The sequence below is a fragment of the Scyliorhinus canicula genome, chromosome 1 (assembly GCF_902713615.1).
Source record: "Scyliorhinus canicula chromosome 1, sScyCan1.1, whole genome shotgun sequence".
NCBI classification, from domain to species: domain Eukaryota; kingdom Metazoa; phylum Chordata; class Chondrichthyes; order Carcharhiniformes; family Scyliorhinidae; genus Scyliorhinus; species Scyliorhinus canicula.
The window spans coordinates 216514865-216538094 of record NC_052146.1 but is presented as its reverse complement, the minus strand read 5'-3'; the positions used below and the strand labels follow the sequence as shown (position 1 = coordinate 216538094).

At 49.2% G+C, this 23230-nt stretch overlaps 1 protein-coding gene across 2 annotated transcripts in view; it reads left to right on the top strand.

Moving 5' to 3' along the window:
• The window catches only part of slc1a4 (solute carrier family 1 member 4), a 65576-nt gene that overhangs the window by 19500 nt on the left and 22846 nt on the right, over positions 1 to 23230 (top strand). For both annotated transcript variants that reach the window (XM_038807478.1, XM_038807467.1), the window contains exons 2-5: positions 1983 to 2025; positions 4998 to 5075; positions 5713 to 5879; positions 14356 to 14589. In XM_038807478.1, coding sequence (XP_038663406.1) covers positions 5740 to 5879; positions 14356 to 14589 — 374 coding nt within the window. In that variant the 5' untranslated portion in view covers positions 1983 to 2025; positions 4998 to 5075; positions 5713 to 5739. The remainder of the gene's footprint in view (positions 1 to 1982; positions 2026 to 4997; positions 5076 to 5712; positions 5880 to 14355; positions 14590 to 23230) is intronic.

The following is a 23230-nucleotide window of genomic DNA, read 5'->3' as shown; positions in this document are numbered from 1 at the left end:
AAGATGCAGTTTAACAGTAATAGAGTCAGTAATAATGAAAAGATGCAGTTTAACAGTAATAGAGTCAGTAATAATGGAAAGATGCAGTTCAACAGTAATAGAGTCAGTAATAACGAAAAGATGCCGTTTAACAGTAATAGAGTCAGTAATAATAAAAAGGTGCAGTTTACCAGTAATAGAGTCAGTAATAATGGAAAGATGCAGTTTAACAGTAATAGAGTCAGTAATAATAAAAAGGTGCAGTTTACCAGTAATAGAGTCAGTAATAACGAAAAGATGCCGTTTAACAGTAATAGAGTCAGTAATAATAAAAAGGTGCAGTTTACCAGTAATAGAGTCAGTAATAATGGAAAGATGCAGTTTAACAGTAATAGAGTCAGTAATAATAAAAAGGTGCAGTTTACCAGTAATAGAGTCAGTAATAATGGAAAGATGCAGTTCAACAGTAATAGAGTCAGTAATAACGAAAAGATGCCGTTTAACAGTAATAGAGTCAGTAATAATAAAAAGGTGCAGTTTACCAGTAATAGAGTCAGTAATAATGGAAAGATGCAGTTTAACAGTAATAGAGTCAGTAATAATAAAAAGGTGCAGTTTACCAGTAATAGAGTCAGTAATAATGGAAAGATGCAGTTTAACAGTGATAGAGTCAGTAATAACGAAAAGATGCAGTTTAACAGTAATAGAGTCAGTAATAACGAAAAGATGCAGTTTCACAGTGATAGAGTCATTAATAATAGAAAGGTTCAGTTTAATAGTGATTGTGTCAGTAACGTTTTTGCTGCCTGATGGGATATCAGGTCTTCTTTACCACTTAATGCACCATAACTAACTCTTTTTTAGGAAAATCTTTTTATTGGCATTTTCCAAATTTATAAACAGTTATATACATTCCTTGCCGCGTTAATTTGGTGTATTGTACAGAAACGTTTATCCTGTCCTTCCCTTAATTTTCTCGGTACATTTTGCTGCCCTCTGCCTTGGCTTGTGGTCCCTCCCGCGCCCCCCCCCTCCCTGTCCCCCCTCTCCCCTCCCCCCCCCCCCCCCCCCCCTTGGGAAGCGAAAGCTAGGGCGTGGGCCCTCTTCCCCATGTGAGCTCTCGCTGCTCCGATACCCCGAAGATTGCCACACTTGGGCATGGCTTCACCCTCACGCCCACAACCTTGGACATTGCCTCGGAGAAGGCTGTCCAGAACCCAGCAAGTTTGGGGAAAACCCAAAACATGACTCCTACATGTTTGAAGGCAGAACGACGAACAAAATGAAGGATGACAGTGCTATCTGTTACCCCAGTGATTTGTATAACCTCCTTGCCAGAGGGAAGGTCGCCACAGCACTCATAACCCACTTGGAAGTTGCTGGTATCCCATTTGTCTAATTAATTTGGCCACTTCACCTTTGACCTTGTGCTGCGTTGAATGCATCAGAGGCTGAGGCTGATGTTTGACAGCTTCCTAACTTTCCAAGGAAATGAAGAAATGGAACACGCAATCCCAGCACTTGCTTCCGTCCTGCCTAGCTCATGACATCACCAGAAGGAAGCCACGTGTCATTATAGTTCAGACTTTTATTTTGAGGATTTTTAATGCTGACAATGGGAGGACAACCACAGGATTGACAAAAATATGTTTGAAGTATTGCACTGTTATGAGCAACCTTCAATAATAAATGAGAGTGACAGTTGATGAATACAGTGTCAGGTGGCCTGTGTGGGTCATGGAAAAGTCAAACTGTATCAATGAAAACTCTTGCTGTGGTTATAGCCAGATTGACAAAACATTTTGTGACTTAAGAGCTTTACACTGAATGAGAAATGAGCTGGTGAAAAATCAGACAAACTAGAATCATAATGTATTTACACATTTTATTCTCACCGATGCTCCAGGTTCCACTTCTTGCCTCTGATATAGCTACTGTTTATTCTTCTCTATGTTAAATTTATGAATGGATCACTGAGAAATTGTGTGTTTTCTTTGTTGCAGAAACCTGGTTCCTTCAAATCTAATTGCTGCAGCTTTCCGATCGGTGAGCTTCACTCTGTTAAAACGTTCAAATAAATTCAAAGAACAAAGAACATTACAGCACTGGAACAGAGTCTTTGGCCCGCCACGCCTGCACCAATCCAGATTCCTTCATTAGACCTACTACTTATGTGGTGATATGCACCACTGTAAATACACAAGGGGTTAATATAAATACACTACGACTAAGTAAACACTAGAGGGAGCACCAGAGATGTCATGACATGCAGACATACAGCTAATGAACACATAGAATAGGACACGACCAATGGGCAGTCAAGACACCCAGAGGTGACACTACCACAAGGCGGCATTACACAACCCATATATAAGGACAGGGCACACATGCTCTGTCTCTTTCCACAGGCGACACTTATAGAGTAGGACAGGGGCAGATCAGAAGCATCACACCCACCACATGGCTTAGAACAGGCTGGTTAGTTAGACTGAGTTACTATAGCAAGATTAGCAGGAGAGTCAAACACATAGGAAACTGTGCTAATGGTTCAGTAAATCACATTGAACTTACTTCAACGTCTGGAGTATCTTTTGGTCAAAGCTGCATCGAATTGCAGCCTGTGTTATCCCAGAGTACATAACACAACAACTTATTGCCCAAATGATCTGTATCTCTCCATTCCCTGTCCATGTGTCTATCAAGATACAACTTAAATATTGCTATCGTGCCTGCCTCCATCACCTCCACTGGCAACACGTTCCAGGCACCCACCACCCTCTGTGTAAAAAACTTCCTCCGCACATCACCCCTAAACTTTCCCCCTCTCACCTTGCACCTGTTCCCCCTGGTAATTGAATCTTCCACCCTGGGAAAAAGCTTCTGACTATTCACCCTGTATATATCTCTCGTAATCTTGTAGACCTCAATCAGGTCTCCCCTCCGCCTTTCCAACGAAAACAATCCGAGTTTATTCAACCTCTCCTCAGAGTTAACACCCTCCAGACCAGGCAACATCCTGGTAAATCATCTTTGCACCCTCTCCAAAGCATCCACATCCTTCTAGTAGTGTGCAACCAGAACTGTACGCAATATTCCAAATGTGACCTACCTAAAGTTTTGTACAACTGAAACATGGCCTGCCAACTCTTGTACAATGCCCCGGCCAATGAAGGCAAGCATGCCATATGCCTTTTTGATCACCTTATCCACCTGCATTGCCGCTTTCATGGAACTATGGACCTGAATGCCCAGATCCCTTGGTATGTCAATGCCACTAAGGGTTCTGCCATTTACTGTAGAATTCACACCTGAATTTTATCTTCCAAAATGCATCACCTCACATTTGTTCAGATTGAACTCCATCTGCCATTTCTCTGCCCAATCGCCAATCTATCTGTATTCAGCTGTATTCTCTGACAGTCCCCTTCACTATCTGCAACTCCACCTGTCTTTTTAAAAAATAAATTTAGAGTACCCAATAATTTTTTCCAATTAAGGGGCAATTTTAGCATGGCCAATCCACCTATCCTGCACATCTTTTGGGTTGTGGGGGTGTGATCCATGCAGACACGGGGAGAATGTGCAAACTCCTCACGGACAGTGACCTGGGGCCGGGATTCGAACCCGGGTCCTCAGTGCCATAGGAAGCAATGCTAACCACTGTGCCACCGTGCTGCCCAACTCCACCTGTCTTAATGTCATCTGCAAATTTGCTAATCAAACCATCTACATTTTGCTCCACATCATTTATATATCTTCCAAACACAATGTTCCCAGCAGTGATCTCTGTAGAGCACCAATTCAACGTCATAGGAAAATTAAAGAGCAAGTAACACTTAAAGAACAAGTATAGCTGTGATTGGACAACACTTCCGAAACAATCCCGACTGAGCTAGCATTATTTAAGATTATCAGTTGTACGGGCGGCACAGTGGCGCACTGCTGCTTCACGGCACTTAGGAGCCGGGTTCAATCCCGGCCCCGGGTCACTGTCCATGCGGAGTTTGCACATTCTCCCCATGTTGGCATGGGTCTCACCCCCACAACACAAAAAGATGTGCTGGGTAGCTGAATTGGTCACACTAAATTTCACCGTAAATGGACAAAAAATAATTGGATACTCTATATTTATAAAAAAAGGATTATCAGTTGGGCTTGCATGTGGCTCACTTATACATGCTGGAAGCCACATATGTTCACACACGGGTCCCTATCCTTTTCAGAGAGAAACAACATGTCCACGCACTGTGCCTTTTTTCAAATAAACAAAATCTTAGAGTCAGCCATTCCCTAGTTCATTCCCCATGGCAATGCCTTGACCAATCAGAGTTGATCTAACTGGTTTGAATTTGAACAAAAGTGCGGCAGTTAACTGCTCCCTGGTGCATTCTCCATGGCAATGCCTCTACCAATCACTTGTCAACCAATCAGCATTATGTTCTCCTGCAGTATAAATTGTTGTTCCCTTTACTATTGATATTCTTACAAACTGTTCTAATGAGTGCCATTGGAAAAGCTTGTTTTTTTTTTTAAACAATAAATGCTGTAACTTTATTTTATACTCTGGGTTTCACTAGTCCACAAACTAAATTTTAGATTTTGATGACATTTCTCACTAGTGCACGGTTTTTAATTCGAAGATGGAATATGGAATCTTTGCTAAGCGTCGATGAAAGGTTGGGACAGGGCATGTCAACTTTCAAAATAACACTGGAAGTAGACTTCTTCTGCAGGGTGAATTAAATTGCAGTAAAAAAATTTAAACTTTTAAGTAATGAACAAATGAAAACGATAACATTTTGCCGCTATTATAACGGTGCTGTTAAAAGTGACCTCACTATGATGAGCGCAAGAACTCACTGAGCGAAATTATACCTATTTTATTTGCTTTTTGTGATGTCACCTGGATGTTCCAGTTGGTATTTTGATGTACCTGGTGGAATGCATTTTGCTGAATGAACTGGTATTTGTATTGATCTATGTGGTGGGACAAGTCTAACGCACGCTTCATTTTACAGTATGCAACAGATTACAAATGGGTGTTAACAGCTGTTCCTGGTGAAAATGTAACATCTGGAAACACTACATATGAAAAGGTAAGAGATGTTAGAACGTAGTTAGCTAGGTAGCAAAGGATAGAACCAGAGCCTGGTCTTAACATACCTATAAGCTTTTATTTGCAGAAATACACATTACAAGCATGCACCTCCGAACCCACAATCACAGTTTCATTCTGCTCCTAGATATAAGACCAGAAGTGTTATAGATCCCTGTTACTGGGTTACTGCTTCTAGATATAAAACCACCTGTTAACGTCCACCACCTGAATGCAACTTGAACACCCAATTAATATACAATTTGAATATTGGAAAGCCAAAGAATGGAACTTCCTGATTGGCTGTGGTGTGTATTGTACTAGATTTTAAACTTTGATGTGTGAATTGAACAAAGGTCTTACCCGTACAGTAAGAAACTATTGATAATGAAGAATTAAAAAACAAAGTGCTGGAAATACTCAACAGGTCAGGCAGCTTCTGTGGAGAGAGAAACAGAGTTACCGTTTCAGGTCTGTGAGTGGATCTCTTTTAAAAATGGACAAAGCGATGTTCTTTTAACAACCGGAATAAATCACTTTAATCTTCTTGTTGGCGTGAAAAATATGACAGTGATCATTCCCCTTATATCATATCCTCTGTTTATTTCTCTGCCCTGTTTTTGTGTTTGTGGTTCCAGATTCCGATTGGTACTGAGGTGGAAGGGATGAACATACTAGGATTGATTCTCTTTGCAATGACTTTTGGAATCGCTCTCAGAAAGCTTGGCCCCGATGGAGAGCAGCTGATTAGGTTTTTCAGTGCCTTCAATGATGCAACCATGATCTTGGTTTCTTGGATTATGTGGTGAGTTATTCCGTGTGGTGCAGTTTGGAAGGATCTTCAATAATTGAGAGTTGTAAGCCTCCGCCAAAGACATTGGCCGGGATTCGAGTTCACCCTGTCCCGCTGCCAGCGAGAATGGGGAATGTGGGCGCGATTCTCCAAAATGGAGACTAAGTGTTCGCGCCGTCGTGAACACCGTCGCGTTTCAAGATGGCGCGAAACGGGTGTGGGGACAACCAATTCTGGTCCCCACAGGGGGCCAGCACAGCACTGGAGTGGTTCATGCCGCTCCAGCCTCCCTTCCCGGCGCCAAATGGGCGCCGCGCCAACCCGTGCATGCGCGGGGGACTTCTTCAGTGCGCTGGCCCCTACGCAACATGGCGTGAGGGTTCAGGGGCCGACCGCGCAACAAAATAGGCCCGGTGGGGGGCGAGGACGGCCTGCCGATTGGTGGGCCACGATCGCAGGCCAGACCCCATAGGAGGGCCCATCCCTCACCCGGGGATGGAGCCCCCTTCCCCCCCCCCCTCCACAGGCTGCCCCACCTGACCCTTCGCGCAGAGTTCCCACCGGCAGCGACCAGGGGTGAACGGCGGCGGCGGGACTCTGCTGTTTCCGTGCGGCCGCTCGGCCCTTCCGGGCCGGAGAATCAGCGGCCTGGCCACGGACAGCAGCCCGCGACTGGCGCTGTGCCAAATGCGCCAGCGCAAATGCCGCCGATTCTCCGCACCTCAGCGCTCAGCCAAAACTCCGTTCACCACAGTGACACCTGAGAATCCCAGCTGGCGTGAATGGATGGAGAACTCTGACCATTCCTTTGATTATAATTCCGAGTGGAAAACAAGTCTAGGATGGGGAAAAGGATTGATGAAGTTCGGATGCAGCAGGGCTCAGCTCGTGCTGCCCTGCCCTGATTTGACAGACTGTAATTTCAAATCCTAAACAACAAGGGTGCATTCCCAAACTGGCAAGGTCTTCCTCAAATCTTCTAGTCAAACTCTGATATATCGGCAGGGCTTGAGGTGCTTTTTTTAAAAAGTCCATTTATTGGGATTTCCAATTTTTTTCAAAAACCTGCAACAATAAACAAAGAAAAGCAGAAAGAAAACTATGAAGAGCAGTACAGCACAAAAGAGTAGTCATTACATAATTGGCAACAAATTAGACCGGATAATCAGGGACAAAATCCCCAACAAGTTCTAACCACGGATAAATGTCTAGTCTGAGCCCAAACAGCATACAGACAACATTATAGATCTACAATAAACCTATAGCTACAAAACAAAGTGACAGAGGAAGAGAACCCCAGTACGAAGGGGGAATTGACTAACTCTTACAGCGCAATTTAAACTCTTCTCTAGATCCAGACCGGAACACGCAGCCATCCTACACCTTTGAGATGGCAAAATGACAAAAATAAAGACAAAAAGAGGACTGGACTCAGCCTAGGGTCTCCCATTGAAGAAGTAAAAAGAGAGCAAGAACAAGAACCAAGAGCAAGAATCCCGACTTCCGTAATCCCATCTCCCAGACCCAGATCATTGGACCACCAGCATGGGTACCGCCCTCAAGAGGATAACAAGATGTCGCGGGGCCAAGAACCAAAAGGAATATAAACTGGCCGCAATCAGAAAACAGGGAAACCCACTTCAGGATGGAGGGCCATCAGAGCGACCCTCAAACGTAGGGGCCCTGTGAGGGAGGGCCGACCAGCAACCCCCAGAACATGGGTGTCCACCCCCACAACCAGGACCACTCAAAAGAAGAAAGGATTAAGCCACCCAAAAGCCAATGGATCTGTATCTGAGTGTCCATGACACCAAGGCCCACCATCTAGCACCGCCACAGCCAGCCTCAAAGGCACCAATGCTATGAGCAAAGTAGAAACTTTGCAAAGTAGGGGCTGGTTTAGCACAGTGCACTAAATAGCTGGCTTGTAAAGCAGACCAAGGCGAGCAACGCGGGTTCAATTCCCGTGCCAGCCTCCCCAAACAGGCGCCGGAATGTGACGACTAGGGGCTTTTCACAGTAACTTCATTTTAAGCCTACCTGTGACAAGCGATTTTCAAACAATGCCCCCAAAACCTTCCAAAGTCATAAGAGTGAAGAACAAGTACCAGAATTCATAGAACCATAGAATCTCTACAGTACAGAAGGAGGCCAGTTGGCCCATCAAGACTGCACTGACCCTTTGAACAGTACTCTATATAGGCCTGCTCTCTCGCCCTATTCCGTAACCCCGCATATTGTTCATGGCCAATACACCTAAACTTTTTGTTTTTATTAATTTTCTTTAGGGGATGTGGGCTTCGCTGGCTAGGGCAGAATTTATTGTCCATCCATAATTACCCTTGAGAAGATGGTGGTGGTGAGCTGCCTTCGTGTACCACTGTAGTGTAGGTACTTCCACAGTGCTGTTAGGGAGAGAATTCCAGGATTTTGATCCAGTGACAGTGAAGGAATGGCGGACATATTTCCAAGTCGGGGTGGTGAGTGACTTGGAGCGGAACTTCCAGATGGTTGGGTTCCCAGGTATCTGCTGCTCTTGTCCTTCTGGGTGGTAGTGGTCGTGGTTTTGGCAGGTGCTGCCGGAGAAACCTTGGCAAGTTCCTGCACTGCATCTTGTAGATGGTACACATGACTGTGTATTGGTGGTGGAGGGAGTGAATGTTTGTGGAAGGGATGCCAATCAAGCGGGCTGTTTTGTCCTAGATGGTGTCGAGCTTCTTGAGTGTTGTTGGAGTTGCACTCATCCAGACAAGTAGGGAATATTTTTCTTTTTTTTATAATTTAGAGTACCCAATTATTTTTTTCCATTTAAGGGACAATTTAGCTTGGCCAATCCACCTAACTTGCTATCTTTTGGGTTGTGGGGATGAACCCCATACAGACATGGGGAGAATGTGCAAACTCCACACAGACAGTGACCCAGGGCTGGGATTCGAACCTGGGTGCTCAGCGCCGCAGTCCCAGTGCTAACCACTGCGCCACATGCCACCCTGCAAGTGGGGAATATTACATTACACTCCTGACTTGTGCCTTGTAGGTGAGAGACATGCTTTGGGGAGTCAGGAAGTGAGTTCCCCACCACAGGATTCCTAGCCTCTGGCCTGCTCTTGTAGCCACAGTATTTATATATGGCTAGGACAGTTCAGTTTGTGATCAATGTTAAGCCCCAGGATGTTGATAGTGGGAGATTCAGTGATGGTAATGCCGTTGAATGTCAAGGGCGATGGTTTGATTTTCATTTATTAGCGATAGCCATTGCCTGGCACTTGTGCGTTGAGAATGTAACTTGCCATTTGCCAGCCCAAGCCTGAATAGTGTCCAGGTCTTGCTGACATTGCACATGGACTGCTTCAGTGTGTAAAGAGTTCCGAATGGTGCTGAGCATTGTGCAAGAAACAGCAAACATCCACACTTATATTGGAAGGAAGGTCATTGATGAAAGAAATGAAGATGGTTGGGCCTTGGACACTCCCCTGAGGAACTGCTGCAGTGATGTCCCAGGACTGAGATGACTGACCTCCAACAACCACAACTATCTTCCTTTGTGTCAGGTATGACTTCAACCAGCGGAGAGTTCTCCTCCCCCCCCCCCCGGATTCCTATTGACTCCAGTTTTGCTAGGGAAACCTGCACATCTTTGATTTATGGGAGGAAACTGCAGCACCCAGAGGAAACCCAAGCAGAAACTGGGAGAACATGCAAACTCTCCATGGCCAATCCACCTAACCTGCACATCTTTGGACTGTGGGAGGAAACTGAAGCACCTAGAGGAAACCCACACACACGTGGGAAGAATGTTCAAACTCTACACAGACATTCACCCAAGGCCGGAATCAAACCCGGGTCCCTGGCATTGAGGCAGCTGTGCTAACCACTGAGAACTATCAGAATGAACCTCTCGTATCCACAACCACCTCCTCATTATTATGATTAGACGAGAACCGGCCAACCAAATGCAAAGTGGGCACCCTCATACTCCCTAGGTGTGCACCCACCCACATCGGACTCTCCCCACAACACCCCTGCCCAAGGAGCTACAGGATACTGACGGTGATGCTGAGACTGGCCTAGCCCAACACCGCCACAAAGAAAAAAGACCAGTGAACTGGCTCCAAGGACTCCTGCAACACCCCAGTCTCTGCATCCCTCTGAAGTTAAACCAGTTCAGCCCCGAACAGGACACAAGACCTCTCCTCCCCCCCCCAACAAACCATCCAACACACAAACCAACAAGAGGACCAACACCCACAACCCAACAGGAGAAGAGAAAAAAGAAACCCTCTTGAGAGAGACCCTCCCCTCTAATGGGGAGTCCAACAAACCCAGTCCTCAACAGGATAACACAGATTCTGGCTGGTCCTGAAGAAGAAAGAGACGCAGCCAATAATAGATTCACTCTCACTGGGGGAACCAACCTCGATCATGGCAAGAACAGAACTAATCCTACCAATCCAACCCTCTACCCCTCCTCCCACTCCAGCTCTGCTAGCCTTCCCCGTAGGATGCATTAGGATAAAGATACTTTGCACATATCATGAACTCAGCATTCAGCTCAACACGATATAAACTTATTCAATCAAGATAACCAACGGTGCATGACATCACACCCAGAATATTTACTTCCCTGCCAACAGATAAATTGACAACGTAAACTGACAACAACATGATTATCAAGGAGTAAAGTTCAGGGTAGCAACTGAGGAACGAGGCAGTCATCAGGATAAAGACCACTCAGGGCAACATGGTGGCACAGTGGGTTAGCACTGCTGCCTCACGGCGCCGAGGTCCCAGGTGCGAATACCAGTCCCGGGTCACTGTCTGTGTGGAGTTTTCACATTCTCCCCGTGCTTGCGTGGGTTTCGCCCCCACAACCCAAAAGATGTGCAGGGTAGGTGGATTGGCCGCGCTAAATTGCCCCTTAATTGGAAAAAATGAACTGGGCACTCTAAATTTTTTTTTTAAAGGATAAAGACCACTCCACCGGCACATGAAGAAAGTAGATAAAGCGGGATCTGAAACGGAGTGCACTGTTCAGGATCTTCCAAGGATTTCCACAAACAAAGCACAAACCTCATTCGTTCCAACATGCCAATTCAACCGAGCCCAGGTGGTCAACAACCTAGGCTGCAGCCGGGAGGGGACAGCCCGGCCGGCTCAGTCACCCCTGACCCCTCTCAACTGACAACAGGAACAAGACCACACAGAGCCTGATGTTGGAAGGTTAATCCAACCCGTGCCTCAGTGACAGGATTAAATGTGTTCCGTTGAATTTGAACTGCCCGGCCTCCAGATCGAGATTCCCAAAACATGGAAGCCAGTTCTCAAACTTGGCTGGGAACGTATCCATCACCTCACTATACACATCATGCACAACTGGGTTCCTCACTGGCTCCTCTTCGTCTTCACCTGAATTCCTCAGGATGAATGATAGGCCACACAACAGGAACTTAACCATGCGGAGGTGGGCTTCCACCAGAGACAGCATCCCATCAGCTACAAGAACATCCTTGTGCACCATCACCACCTCCATAAAGACGCCTTGGGCTTTGACGTCCTGCATTGCAGAGCCAAGACTATCAGACGGATCACCCTCACCACTAGCAACCATCATCCATCGGTGTGCACCGAATCATCAGGGCGGGAAACCTCTCAAAGGCAGCTGCGCCGCCAATAACAAGGCCCCACTCCAACTCTTTCCAGCCACCACGGATCAATGAGGATTAAAGCATATTGTCACAACACAAAAGTTCTGAAAATTGGCCAACGACTCTCAGGACCTAGTAAAAGCCATGGAACAGAGAAAAGACATAAAAGAGATGAGCACAAGAATAAAAACTAAGATTGAAAGATGAGCAGAGCTGGAGCTTGTGAAAACGCAGCCGCTCCCTCGCTCGCATCACGAGATCCCCCTTCATGTGCGATTGTAATCCAAGACCTGAGCTGTGGTGGATTCCTCACCATATTAAACCCACTAAACCCACTGGGAACACAGCCAGGCCCAGTATCTTTACCGCATTCCCTAGTAGGCCAGGAACTGGGTATCATTTTGATCCCTGTCCCTAAGGAAGAATGTATTTTCGTCCCCCAGCCCCCACAACTCACCCTCATGTCTCTCCTACCCCACAGCACTCGCCCTCATGTCTCCCTTACCCTCCACCACTCACCCTCAGCACACACCTACATCTGTCACAGTTTACCCTCTGATGTTAGTTTCTCCACTGTTTGGCCTTTCACACCTTTTGTCCTCTCTGGGGACTGCCATTGGCTCTCTTTCCCTTGGTTTCTGTGGCTATTAGCACCCGGTTTCCCTGAGTTTCTGTGGCTATGACTCATCTTTCATTCTCACTCCACAGTATAAATATTTCCCACTTTGTATTGTAGCTTTGGCAAAGGGTCACCTGGACTCGAAACGTTAGCTCCTTTCTCTCCCTACAGATGCTGCCAGACCTGCTGAGATTTTCCAGCATTTTCATTTCAGGCCCACTATTAATCTGTCCACCAGTGGCGGCCGTTCTGCCTGGGGCCTTAAGCTCTGGAATTCTCTCCCTTAACCTCTCCATCTCTCTTTCTCTCTTATCCGTTAAGATGCATCTTAAAACTGACCTTACTTGCTCTGGAATTCTCTTAATGTGGTTTAGTGGCAAATCTTGATTGATGGTACTCCTGAGAAGCAGCTTGGCATATTATTGCTACATAAAATGGGCTGAAGGACTCAGGATCTAGGTGTCCTCCACTTTGTACTGGTCAGAACAGAACAGCCTCCATCTTGGGCACCACACTAAAACCAGACACAGCTTAGAGAGCATTGCTCCTTAGCTGGCCTGCGCACTCCCAGACATAACTCAGGCCCCTTTGACAATGCTTCTTGTTTTGTAAACATTTGTCCCCATTTAACTTCAGAAATAACCCATAGATAACAGATACGAGCCTCCGCCTGCAATAAAAGGAATCACTATGCTTGCCTGTGCCGGTTGTGGGGAGACAGAATCACAGATGTACATTATAAGCTATCCTATTTTATAAGTGATACAAAGAAGCAATTACTCGTGGATAGCACGGCGGCACAGTGGTTATCACTGTTGCTTCACGGCGACAGCGCCCCAGGTTCGATTCCCGGCTTGGGTCTCTGTTGGGGCGGAGTCTTCATGTTCTCCCTGTGTCTGTGTGGGTTTCCTTCGGGAGCTCCCATTTCCTCCCACAAGCCCCGAAAGGCATGCATGTTAGGTAAATAGGACATTCTGAATTCTTCCTCAGTGTACCCGAACAGGTTCCGGAATGTGGCGACTAGGGGCTTTTCACAGTAACTTCATTGCAGTGTTAATGTAAGCCTACTTGTGACAATAATAAAGATTATTTTATTATAACCTTGTATAATCACAGATGTTGTAACGGTATGTGAGTAATGGTACAATTCTTTAAATCATTATTATTCAACACCATATATTAACTAAAAATGTTAGGAGACTGGTTTAGAATGTCACATTATAAACTGTGACTATTGTGCATTATATTGTGCATTCGCTCTGTACAACTTTTATAAACTATGATTGTGGCAGCATAGTTATATTGACAATTCACCTTGTATAATCTTAAGTATAATTTGTACTGTAATCTTTCTATACCAGTATTACAAAACATTCTGTGAAGGGGCGGCATGTAGCACACTGGTTAGCACTACTGTCTATGGCGCTGAGGACCTGGGTTCGAATCCCGGCCATGGGTCACTGTCTGTGTGGAGCTTGTAAACTCTCCCCGTGTCTGCGTGGGTTTCACCCCCACAACCCAAATGTGTGCCGGTTAGGTGGATTGGCCATGCTAAATTGCCCCTTAATTGGAAAAAATAATTGGGTACTCTAAATTTTTGAAAAAAGAAAAAAAAAACATTCTATGAGTCATGAGCTGTTACCATATTATTCCTTGTCTTCAAGAACAAAGATCCAGTGCAGCTTCTAAGTAACACCGGTAGGGGCCTCATAGCAATATAGCTGATAAGGAAAACTGAGACTTTGTTTCTGTAGGATCAGCCTGTATGACGAAGGAGTCCCAGGCTAGCAGATGTCTGGGGTATGGGACCTGTTATCAGTTCTAAAGGTCACAGGAGACTCTTCGAACATTGGGATAATAACGTCTTCATGTAAACCTCTGAGGGTCTTGAATAAAGAATACTTGTTAACGAAAGACAAGGCCACAGAATAGTAGGCGGTATGGTACAAAGAGGCTGAATGTGTCTGTAATCTCTGCTCCCATGCATGTAAACCGAGACGAGTTTTGGCTGACTCCTTAATTGAAGGATAGGCAAAGACTCCTCTCCAGGCCTCGTTAAGATCTTCAATAAAGTTTGTGAACAGAACCTTCTACTCTTGATCCTTGTCTACCTTTTTGAGTCTAACAGTGCTATATCAATACAAGTTGTTGTTAATATTCTAGTGAGTCCCATCTTCTACCTGTCAATTTGACTGATAATTGTTTTCTGTCTTGTTTTAAACAGGTATGCACCAATTGGAATCCTGTTTCTAGTTGCCAGCAAAATAGTGGAGATGGATGATGTTGTTTCCCTGGTAACTGGTTTGGGAAAATACATTCTTGCTTCAATACTGGGGCATTTCATACATGGAGGAATTATTCTACCCATGATCTATCTGACGTTTACCCGCAGAAATCCATACAGGTTTCTATTGGGCATCATCACTCCATTAACAACGGCCTTCGGAACATGTTCCAGGTCAGAATTTAAAAAAATTGTTTTGCCATTAAAAGTGGGGAATATGGAGCTGGATTCTCCGCAGCCCCGTGCCAAAATCACGTTTGGCGTGGGGGCGGAGAATCGATGTTTACCCGGGAGAATCGTTTGCGCACGAATTACGCAGAGTGGCTGGGGGGGCCATTGACAGAGGACCCCCAGCAATTCCTGATGGCATGGTTCTAACCACGTATCGCCGGTCGGGAACCTCGGGTAGCGGCTGCGGAGTCAGTCCGCACACGCCCTGGTTGGGGGGGCGGGAGGATCGATCACCGGAGGGCCCTCATAGGCGGCCGGGGCAGCGATCGGGCGGCTTGGATCCACAGACGTGCGCCATCTCAGAGGAGCCTACATTTTCGATGTTGGTCCGCGGTCCGAGTCTGCCATGGCGCACGGTGCGGCCGCTGCAGGCCGCTGTGCGCATGCACTCCTGACCGGAAGTACGGGGGCCCGTATCCGCAGCCAGAGCTACGAGAAGCACTCCGGGGCCCTGCCAGCCCCTTGCAGTTAGGAGAATCGTTCTTGGCTTTTTTAAGGAAAGTCAAGAGTGAAACGCTAGCGTTTTTACGCCGTAATGGGGACATAGCCCCATTTTTGGAGAATCCAGCCCCAGGTTTCCATTTACAGCTATTAAGATTACCAAGTGCCTCAGCCCAAAAACACAAGCCAATTGGAGATCTCAGCAGCAGGACTCTCCCTTCTGGGGGCTAAGTCCCCACGCCGGTGGGTGAACCGGCGCCAACCACTCTGGCGCCAACAACCCTTGAAAGTGCAGAGGGGTTGGTGCCGCTCCAGTCGGCGCCGAAGGGACTGCGCGAGTTTGCGCATGTGCCGAAGGGCCGGCATGATCTCGCGCTTGCGTTTAACCACCGGCATGGTTCCGCGCATGTGCAGACCGTCTGGTGTATTTTGGCGCATGAGCGGGGGTTCTCTTCTCCGCGCCGGCCATGGCGGAGCCCTACAGGGGTCGGCGCGGAAGGAAGAAGTGTCCCCACGGAACAGGCCCGCCCGCAGATCGGTGGGCCCCGATCGTGGGCCAGACCACCGTGCCCCCACCCCCCCCCCCCCCTCTCCGGGGTCGGATCCCCCTGCAACCTCCCGAGGACCGCTCCCGCCAATGTACCTGCCAGGCCCTGCCATGTGGAACATGCGTAACCCATGCCGGCGGGCCTGGCCAAAAATGGACGGACGCTCGGCCTATAAGGGCCTGAAGAATTGCCGGGAGGGCCGCTGCCAATGGGCCCCGACCGGCGTGGTGTGAATCCCGCCCCCGCCCGAAAAGCGGCACCGGAGTATATGGCAGCTGGCGTCGGGGCAGGATTCACGCTGCCCCCAGGGATTCATCGGAGAACCACGCCCCAGATGACCAATAGCTTGGTCGCAGACATAGGTTTTAAGGAACAGAGTGACCTCTCATTCTCCAGAGTGTATAGGCTCATTCTATGCAAATTCACGTAACACGATAGCCTCGTCATCAAGGAAATCCACTTGTACCTGTTCAGGGGGATAGGTTTTTAACAAGCTTTCTTTTCTTTTCTTTTAATAAATTTAGAGTACCCAATTCATTTGTTTCCAATTAAGGGGCAATTTAGCATGGTCAATCCACCTACCCTGCACATCTTTGGGTTGTGGGGGGAAACCCACGCAAACACAGGGAGAATGTGCAAACTCCACACGGACAGTGACCCAGAACCGGGATCGAACCTGGGACCTCGGCGCCGTGAGACTACAGCGCTACCCCCGCCACCATGCTGCCCCACATCTAACTATTTCCTAAATGTTATGAGGTGCCTCCACCACCCTTTCAGGCAGCAAGTTCCAAATTCCCACCACCCTCTGGGTAAAAAGGTTTTTCCTCACATCCCCTCTAAACCCCCTGCCCCTTATCTTAAATCTATGCCCCTTGGCCATTCACCCTTCCACCAAGGGGAAATGTTTCTTCCTGTCTACTCTATGCGCCTCATAATTTTATCCATCTCAATCATATCCCCCCTCAGTCCCCTCTGCTCCAAGGAAATCAGTCCAAGTCTATCCAATCTCTCTTCATAATTAAAATTCTCTAGCTCAGGCAACATCCTGGTAAATCTCCTCTGTACCCTTTCCAGTGCTATCACATCCCTCCTATAATGTGGATTCCAGAATTGTACACAATACTCTAGCTGTGGCCTAATGTTTAATACAGTTCCAGCATAACCTTCCTGCTCTTAAACTCTATGCCTCAGCTAACAAAGGCAAGTATACCATATGCCTTCTTTTTTTAAAATAAATTTAAAGTACCCAGTTCGTGAAGCAGTAGTGCTAACCACTGCACCACAGTGCCTGCTGAACCACTGTATCAACCTGTCCTGTTACCTTAAGGGACCAGTGTACATGCACACCAAGATCCCTCTGATCCTTGATGTTTCCCAGGATGTTGCTGTTTATCATGTACTCCCATGCCTTATTTGTCCTGCCCAAACGCATCACCTCACACTTATTCAGATTGAATTCCATTTGCCACTGATCAGTCCATCTTTTTAAAAATAAATTTAGAGTGCCCAATTATTATTTTCTAATTAAGGGCCAATTTAATGTGGCCAATCCACCTATCCTGCACATCTTTGGGTTGTGGGGGTGTTACTCACGCAAACACGGGGAGAATGTGCAAACTCCACACAGACAGTGACCCAGGGACGGGTTTCGAATCTGGATCCTCAGCGTCGTAGGCAACAGTGCTAACCACTGTGCCACCGTGCCACCCCTACTGATCAGCCCACCTGACCAGCCCATCTATATCTTCCTGTTATCAAAAGCTATCATCGTCACTATTTACCTGGGCAAAACGCTAGGCCAGCATTTATTACCCATCCCTAGTTGCCCTTGAAAAGTGGTGGTGAACTGCCTTCTTGAACCCCTGCAGTCCCTGTACTGTTCTAGGATTTTGGCCCAGTGACAGTGAAGGAACTGTGATATATTTTCAAGTCAGGATGGTGAGTGACTTGGAGGGGAACTTCCAGGTGGCGGGGTTCCTATGTATCTGCTGCCCTTGTCCTAGATAGTAGCAGTCATGGGTTCGAAAGGTGCGGTTGAAGGAACCTTGGTGAGTTGCTGCAGTGCATCTCGTAGATGGTACACGCAACTGCCACTGGGTGTCGCTGGTGGAGGGAATGAATGTTTAAGGTGGTTGGTGGGGTCCCAATCAAGATTTGTCCTGGATAGTGTCGAGCTTCTTGAGTGTTGTTGGAGCTGCACTCCAGGCAAGTGCAGTTTGTAGTAGTGATGAAAATGTGAATTAAGGTTTAGACGGAGACAGAAGTGTAATGTTACAGAGTGAACATTTAAATTTTCAGGATTGACTGGACTTGTCCATCTTTGGAATTTTACAGATGGTGAACTTGCACTGAATCCTTTACCAGTGAAAATGCTCCAACTAGACAAAAGAGTGATTGCAAAATTACTCTTGAATATTAAGACGAAAAGCAGAATTTCTGGCCTGGGCATAAGATGTTTTCTTTAAATTTTGTATAATTGAGGGATCTCTGACAACCGTTGTCAAAGTCAGCACTTTGTAAGATAATAATGAGTGACAGGCTTTTCCAGAGTTGCTTTTAGTAGGTGTATTTACTAGATTGTCACTCCCATTAATCAGCTGAGTGCTATAATTGATGTCTTAATAGACTCCACCAATGGAAAATTTACTCACCCATTACTAAAGATTCCAAAATGTTTGCTTAGCTGGGTGTTCTTGGGATAAATGCTTAAAATTTAAAAGGATGTCATAAAGAATCATGCAATGGAAGCATTGTTGAAAGTTGGTGTTGATGTGAGCAGGTGAGAGATAGAGAGTGCAGTTGAACTGGCCAGTCAGCCGATGGGGAGTTAATGTTTAGGTCAAAGAGCATTAAAGGATGTAAAAGGGCTGGGGGGAGTTGTGGGGGAAGAATTGAGGGAGGTAGAAGAATAGGATAAAGGGAGAGGAGGAGAGTGATCAGAGTCTGAGGTAACAGTACAGGAGAACAGTGCTTATGTCGCTGGGTTAATAATCCAGGGGCCAGGACTAATAATTCAGCATCATTAATTCAAATCCCACCAGTACAGTTTTGAGAATTTGATTTTAGTTTAAAAACAAGTCCGGGATCCAATCAAACCTGATTAATAATGGGACAGTTGTTAAGATTCAACTGGTTCACCAGTCTCCCTTTAGGGAAGGAGACTTGCCATCCTTATCCCGTCTTGTTTCCATTTCCCCCCTGGAATGGCCCAGCCATTTGACCATATCAAAGGAAAGTGAGATTAAACCAATGAACTATTTAGCATTGAATCAACCTAGTTGACTGCACTAACAACTGGGACTGTTGTCAGTGTTAGGCGACCTGAGATTTCAGTTTGATCCTTCTGTTTTCTACAGTTTCCTATGAGTTGTCCAGCAAGGATTCCAACTCCTGCTCTCTCTTGTGGGAATATTTCACAGTAACTTAATTGCAGTGCTAATGTGAGCGACAATAATACAGATTATTATTATGGATGGCTGGTGAGAATAGCACCAGTCTCAGCTGTGATGCCTTTGCAGTCAAACAACCTGCCAACATAAGAGGCGGAATTCTCTGACCCGGCGTCAATCCCGCCCCCGGGGGCGGGAATTGCACCGTGCCAGTCGGCAGGCCTCCCCGCGGCGATTCTCCAGCCCGCGATGGGCCGAAGTCCCGCCGCTGACAGACCTCTCCCGCCGGCGTGGTTTAAACCACCTCTCTTACCGGCGGCCGGGCTCCAGGGTCTGGGGGGGGGAGGGGGGCGCGGGGCGAACTGACCCCGGGGGGTGCCCCCACGGTGGCCTGGCCCGCGATCGGGGCCCAACGATCGGTGGTCAGGCCTGTGCCGTGGGGGCACTCTTTTTCTTCCGCTCCCTCCCCTGCGCATGCGCTGGTATGACGTCAGCAGCCGCTGACGCACGGCGCATGCGTGGTTTTCCGCCGGCTGGCGAAGTTCTTTCGGCCCCGGCTGGCGTGGTGCCAAAGGCCGTTCACGCCAGCCGGTGGAGTGGGAACCACTCCGGCACGGGCCTAGCCCCTCAATGTGAGGGCTTGGCCCCTAAAGGTGTGGAGGCTTCCGCACCTTTTGGGCGGCCCGACGCCGGAGTGGTTCACACCACTCCGGGACCCCCGTCCCCGGTAGGGGAGAATCAAATTTGTATAGCCATTTGGTTAACTGATCTGTGGCAATGTTCATACTTCACATAACCCTCCTTACACGCTATATTATTACATAACCTCCATTTCTCTCTCCCTCATTTCATAGAATTTACAGTGCAGAAGGAGGCCATTCGGCCAATCGAGTCTTCACCGGCTCTTGTAAAGAGCACCCTACCCAAGGTCAACACCTCCATCCTATCCCCATAACCCAGTAACCCCACCCAACACTAAGGGCAATTTTGGACACTAAGGGCAATTTATCATGGCCACTCCACCTAACCTGCACATCTTTGGACTGTGGGAGGAAACCGGAGCACCCGGAAGAAACCCACGCACATACGGGGAGGATGTGCAGACTCCGCACAGACAGTGACCCAAGCCAGAATCGAACCTGGGACCCTGGAGCTGTGAAGCGATTGTGCTATCCACAATGCTACCGTGCTGCTCATGTATTTTATTTATTCCTTCTTGGGACATAAGAGTCGCAGGTTGTGCCAGCATTGATTGCCCATCTCTTATAGCCCTTGAGGGGCCAGTTAAGAGTCAACCACCTTGCTGTGGGTCTGGAGTCACATGTAGGCCAGACTAGGAGTGCCGGGAAGGGGGCGAGTGCCGGGGAGGGGGGGCAAGTGCCGGGAAGGGGGGTGTGAGTGCCGGGGTGAGGAGGTGAGTGCCGGGGTGAGGAGGTGAGTGCCGGGGTGAGGAGGTGAGTACCAGGGAGGGGGGAGAGGGCGAGTGCCGGGGTGAGGAGGCGAGTGCCGGGGAGAGGGGGCGAGTGCCAGGGAGAGGGGGCGAGTGCCGTGGAGAGGGCGAGTGCCGGGGAGGGGGGGGAGGGCGAGTGCCAGGAAGGGGGGAGAGGGCTAGTGCCGGGGTGAGGGGGCGTGCCGGGGGAGGGGAGGGTGAGTGCCGGGGTGAGGGGTCGAGTGCTGGGGAGAGGGGGCGAGTGCCGGGGAGGGGGCGAGTGCCGGGGAGGGGGCGAGTGCCGGGGAGGGCGAGTGCCAGGAAGGGGGGAGAGGGCTAGTGCCGGGGTGAGGGGGCGTGCTGGGGGAGGGGAGGGTGAGTGCCGGGGTGAGGGGGCGAGTACCGGGGAGGGGGTGCGAGTGCCAGGGTGAGGGGGCGAGTGCCGGAGTGAGGGGGGGAGTGCCGGGGTGAGGAGGTGAGTGCCGGGGTCAGGAGGCGAGTGCCGGCGAGGGGGCGAGTGTCGGGGGGGGGGGGGGGGAAGGGGGGCGAGTGCCGGAGAGGGAGGTGAGGGCGAGTGCCGGGGAGAGGGTGTGTGCCGGGGAGGGGGAGAGTGCCGGGGTGAGGGGAGAGGACGAGGGAGGTCGTCCGCCTGGCCAGGTGCCAGCCTCCAACAGTCGCGCACATGCAGCCCATGGCACCTGGCTGCGGGAGGGGGGGGGGGGGGGGGTGCTTTCGGGCAATGATGACATGTCGTCTTTCCCCGCCCCCCATCCCCTGCGTGCCGTTATGTTTGCTGATCAGCCAGCGATGTTGTCTGCCGTGGCGGCAGTTGCACTTCGACATGTTGACCTGGGGGAAGAGGAGGAGGAGGAGGAGCGTGCCAGGGAGGCAGCGCAGGCTGCCGCAGAGGAGCTAGCCACAGAGGGGCAGGTGGCAGCGCCCAGTCTGGAGGGCCGCCCACCCGACAGGAAGAGGAGGAGAAGATGGTTGCGCCACGGCGACGAAGACGCCCGAGGAGGCCCCGTGTGTACCGGCCCCGTTCATCGTACCAGGACCTCATGGACCGGGAATGCAGGAGGAGACTCCGGATGAGCCGGGGAACCGTGGCTCACATCTGCCACCTGCTGGCACACCTGGCACCGCGTGGCACTGGGGGAGGACACCCTCTCCATGTGTCCGTCAAGGTTACGGTGGCCCTGAACCTTTATGCCACGGGGCCATTCCAGGTGCCGAGTGGGGACCTGTCCGGCATCTCACAGACATCGGTGCACAGGTGCATCCGGGCAGTGACAGACGCCCTTTATGCCATTGCAGACCGCTACATCCAGTTCCCCATGGACCGGGCCAGCCAGGATGCCTGGGCAGTGGGCTTCGCTGCCGTGGCCAGGATGCCCATGGTCCAGGGCACGATCGATGGGATGCACATCGCCATGCGGCCACCTGCAGATAACAGGGCCGTCTTCACCAATAGGAAGGGGACCTATTCTATGAACATCCAGGTGGTCTGTGACCACTGCATGATGATCCTGCACGTCTGCACCCGGTACCCGGGAAGTGTTCATGACTCATACGTATTGGCGCAGTCTTACATCCCCGGCATGTTCGAGGGACGCCATCCCCGGCTGAGGGGCTGGTTGCTGGGCGATGCGGTCGTGGCTGATGATGCCTATACGGAGGCCACAGACTGACGCAGAGAACAGCTGCAACAATGCCCATGCAGCAACCAGGGGTGTGAGAGAGGTGCTTTGGCCTGCTTAAATGTTTCAGGTGCCTGAACCGCTCTGGAGGGGCCCTCCAGTACCCACCAGATAGGGTCGGCCACATCATTGTGCTTTGCTGCGTCCAGCACAACATAGCCCAGCAGAGGGGCGATATGTCGCAGGCAGAGGAGGGGGGAGTGGAGGAGCAGCAGGACGAGGCGCAGTCCTCCCCAGATGAGGAGGATGGGGGCAATGGTCAGGACAGACGGGCTGGACATGGGCGATTCTCTGGCCTCTTTGCGCTCTAGCTCAAGTGTAATGAGGACGGTGAATCGCGGGAGAGGCCAAAAAAGAGATCCGTGCTGGGCACCAAACAGTTTGCGATGCAACTGGCCCATTCCCATAGGCAAAACTGGGATCTCGCTGTAGCAGGATCTACCACGTAAGCCCATTTCCATACAATCAACAAGAGCGACCCCAGGGGTGGGCCGCCATGGGGGGTGCAACCGGCAGGCATTCACTCACGGAACCATCATACCAACCCCTGGATCCCAAATGCATTTCAGGGGCAACCCTTGTCCCTACCCGTCTGACCCACCGATCACCCATAACCCCCACCGACTACTGAGGCCTTTGGCTATACGGCTGAAGGCTAGCGCTAATAGGGAATTGGCACTTGTGGTTAAGTGAGCACTTGACACATGCAAAGTGGATTCCCGTGGGTAGGCGGGCCATGTAGCATATGGAAGTCATTGCCTAGCATCCCAATCACACCTTGATGCATGGACACTGCGCTTGAACATTGTGGGAGGTAACACCGCACATACAGCAGCCAACACCCAGGGGATGGGACACAGCTCCAGGGACATGTCCACGTTCGGAGGCTGGTGAGCGCAATGGAGAGTGGGGGGGGGGGGTGGGGGAATGCCTGGAGAGATGGGCAAAGGGTTGAGCAGTCAGCCCGCATTGCAGAAGAAAGTGACAGAGGCATCATAATGGTTGTGCAAGGAGACTTCCTCCTGTCTCCAACATCTATCCACGGCAACAACTTCCGGTGACATTGGGCGGGAGGCA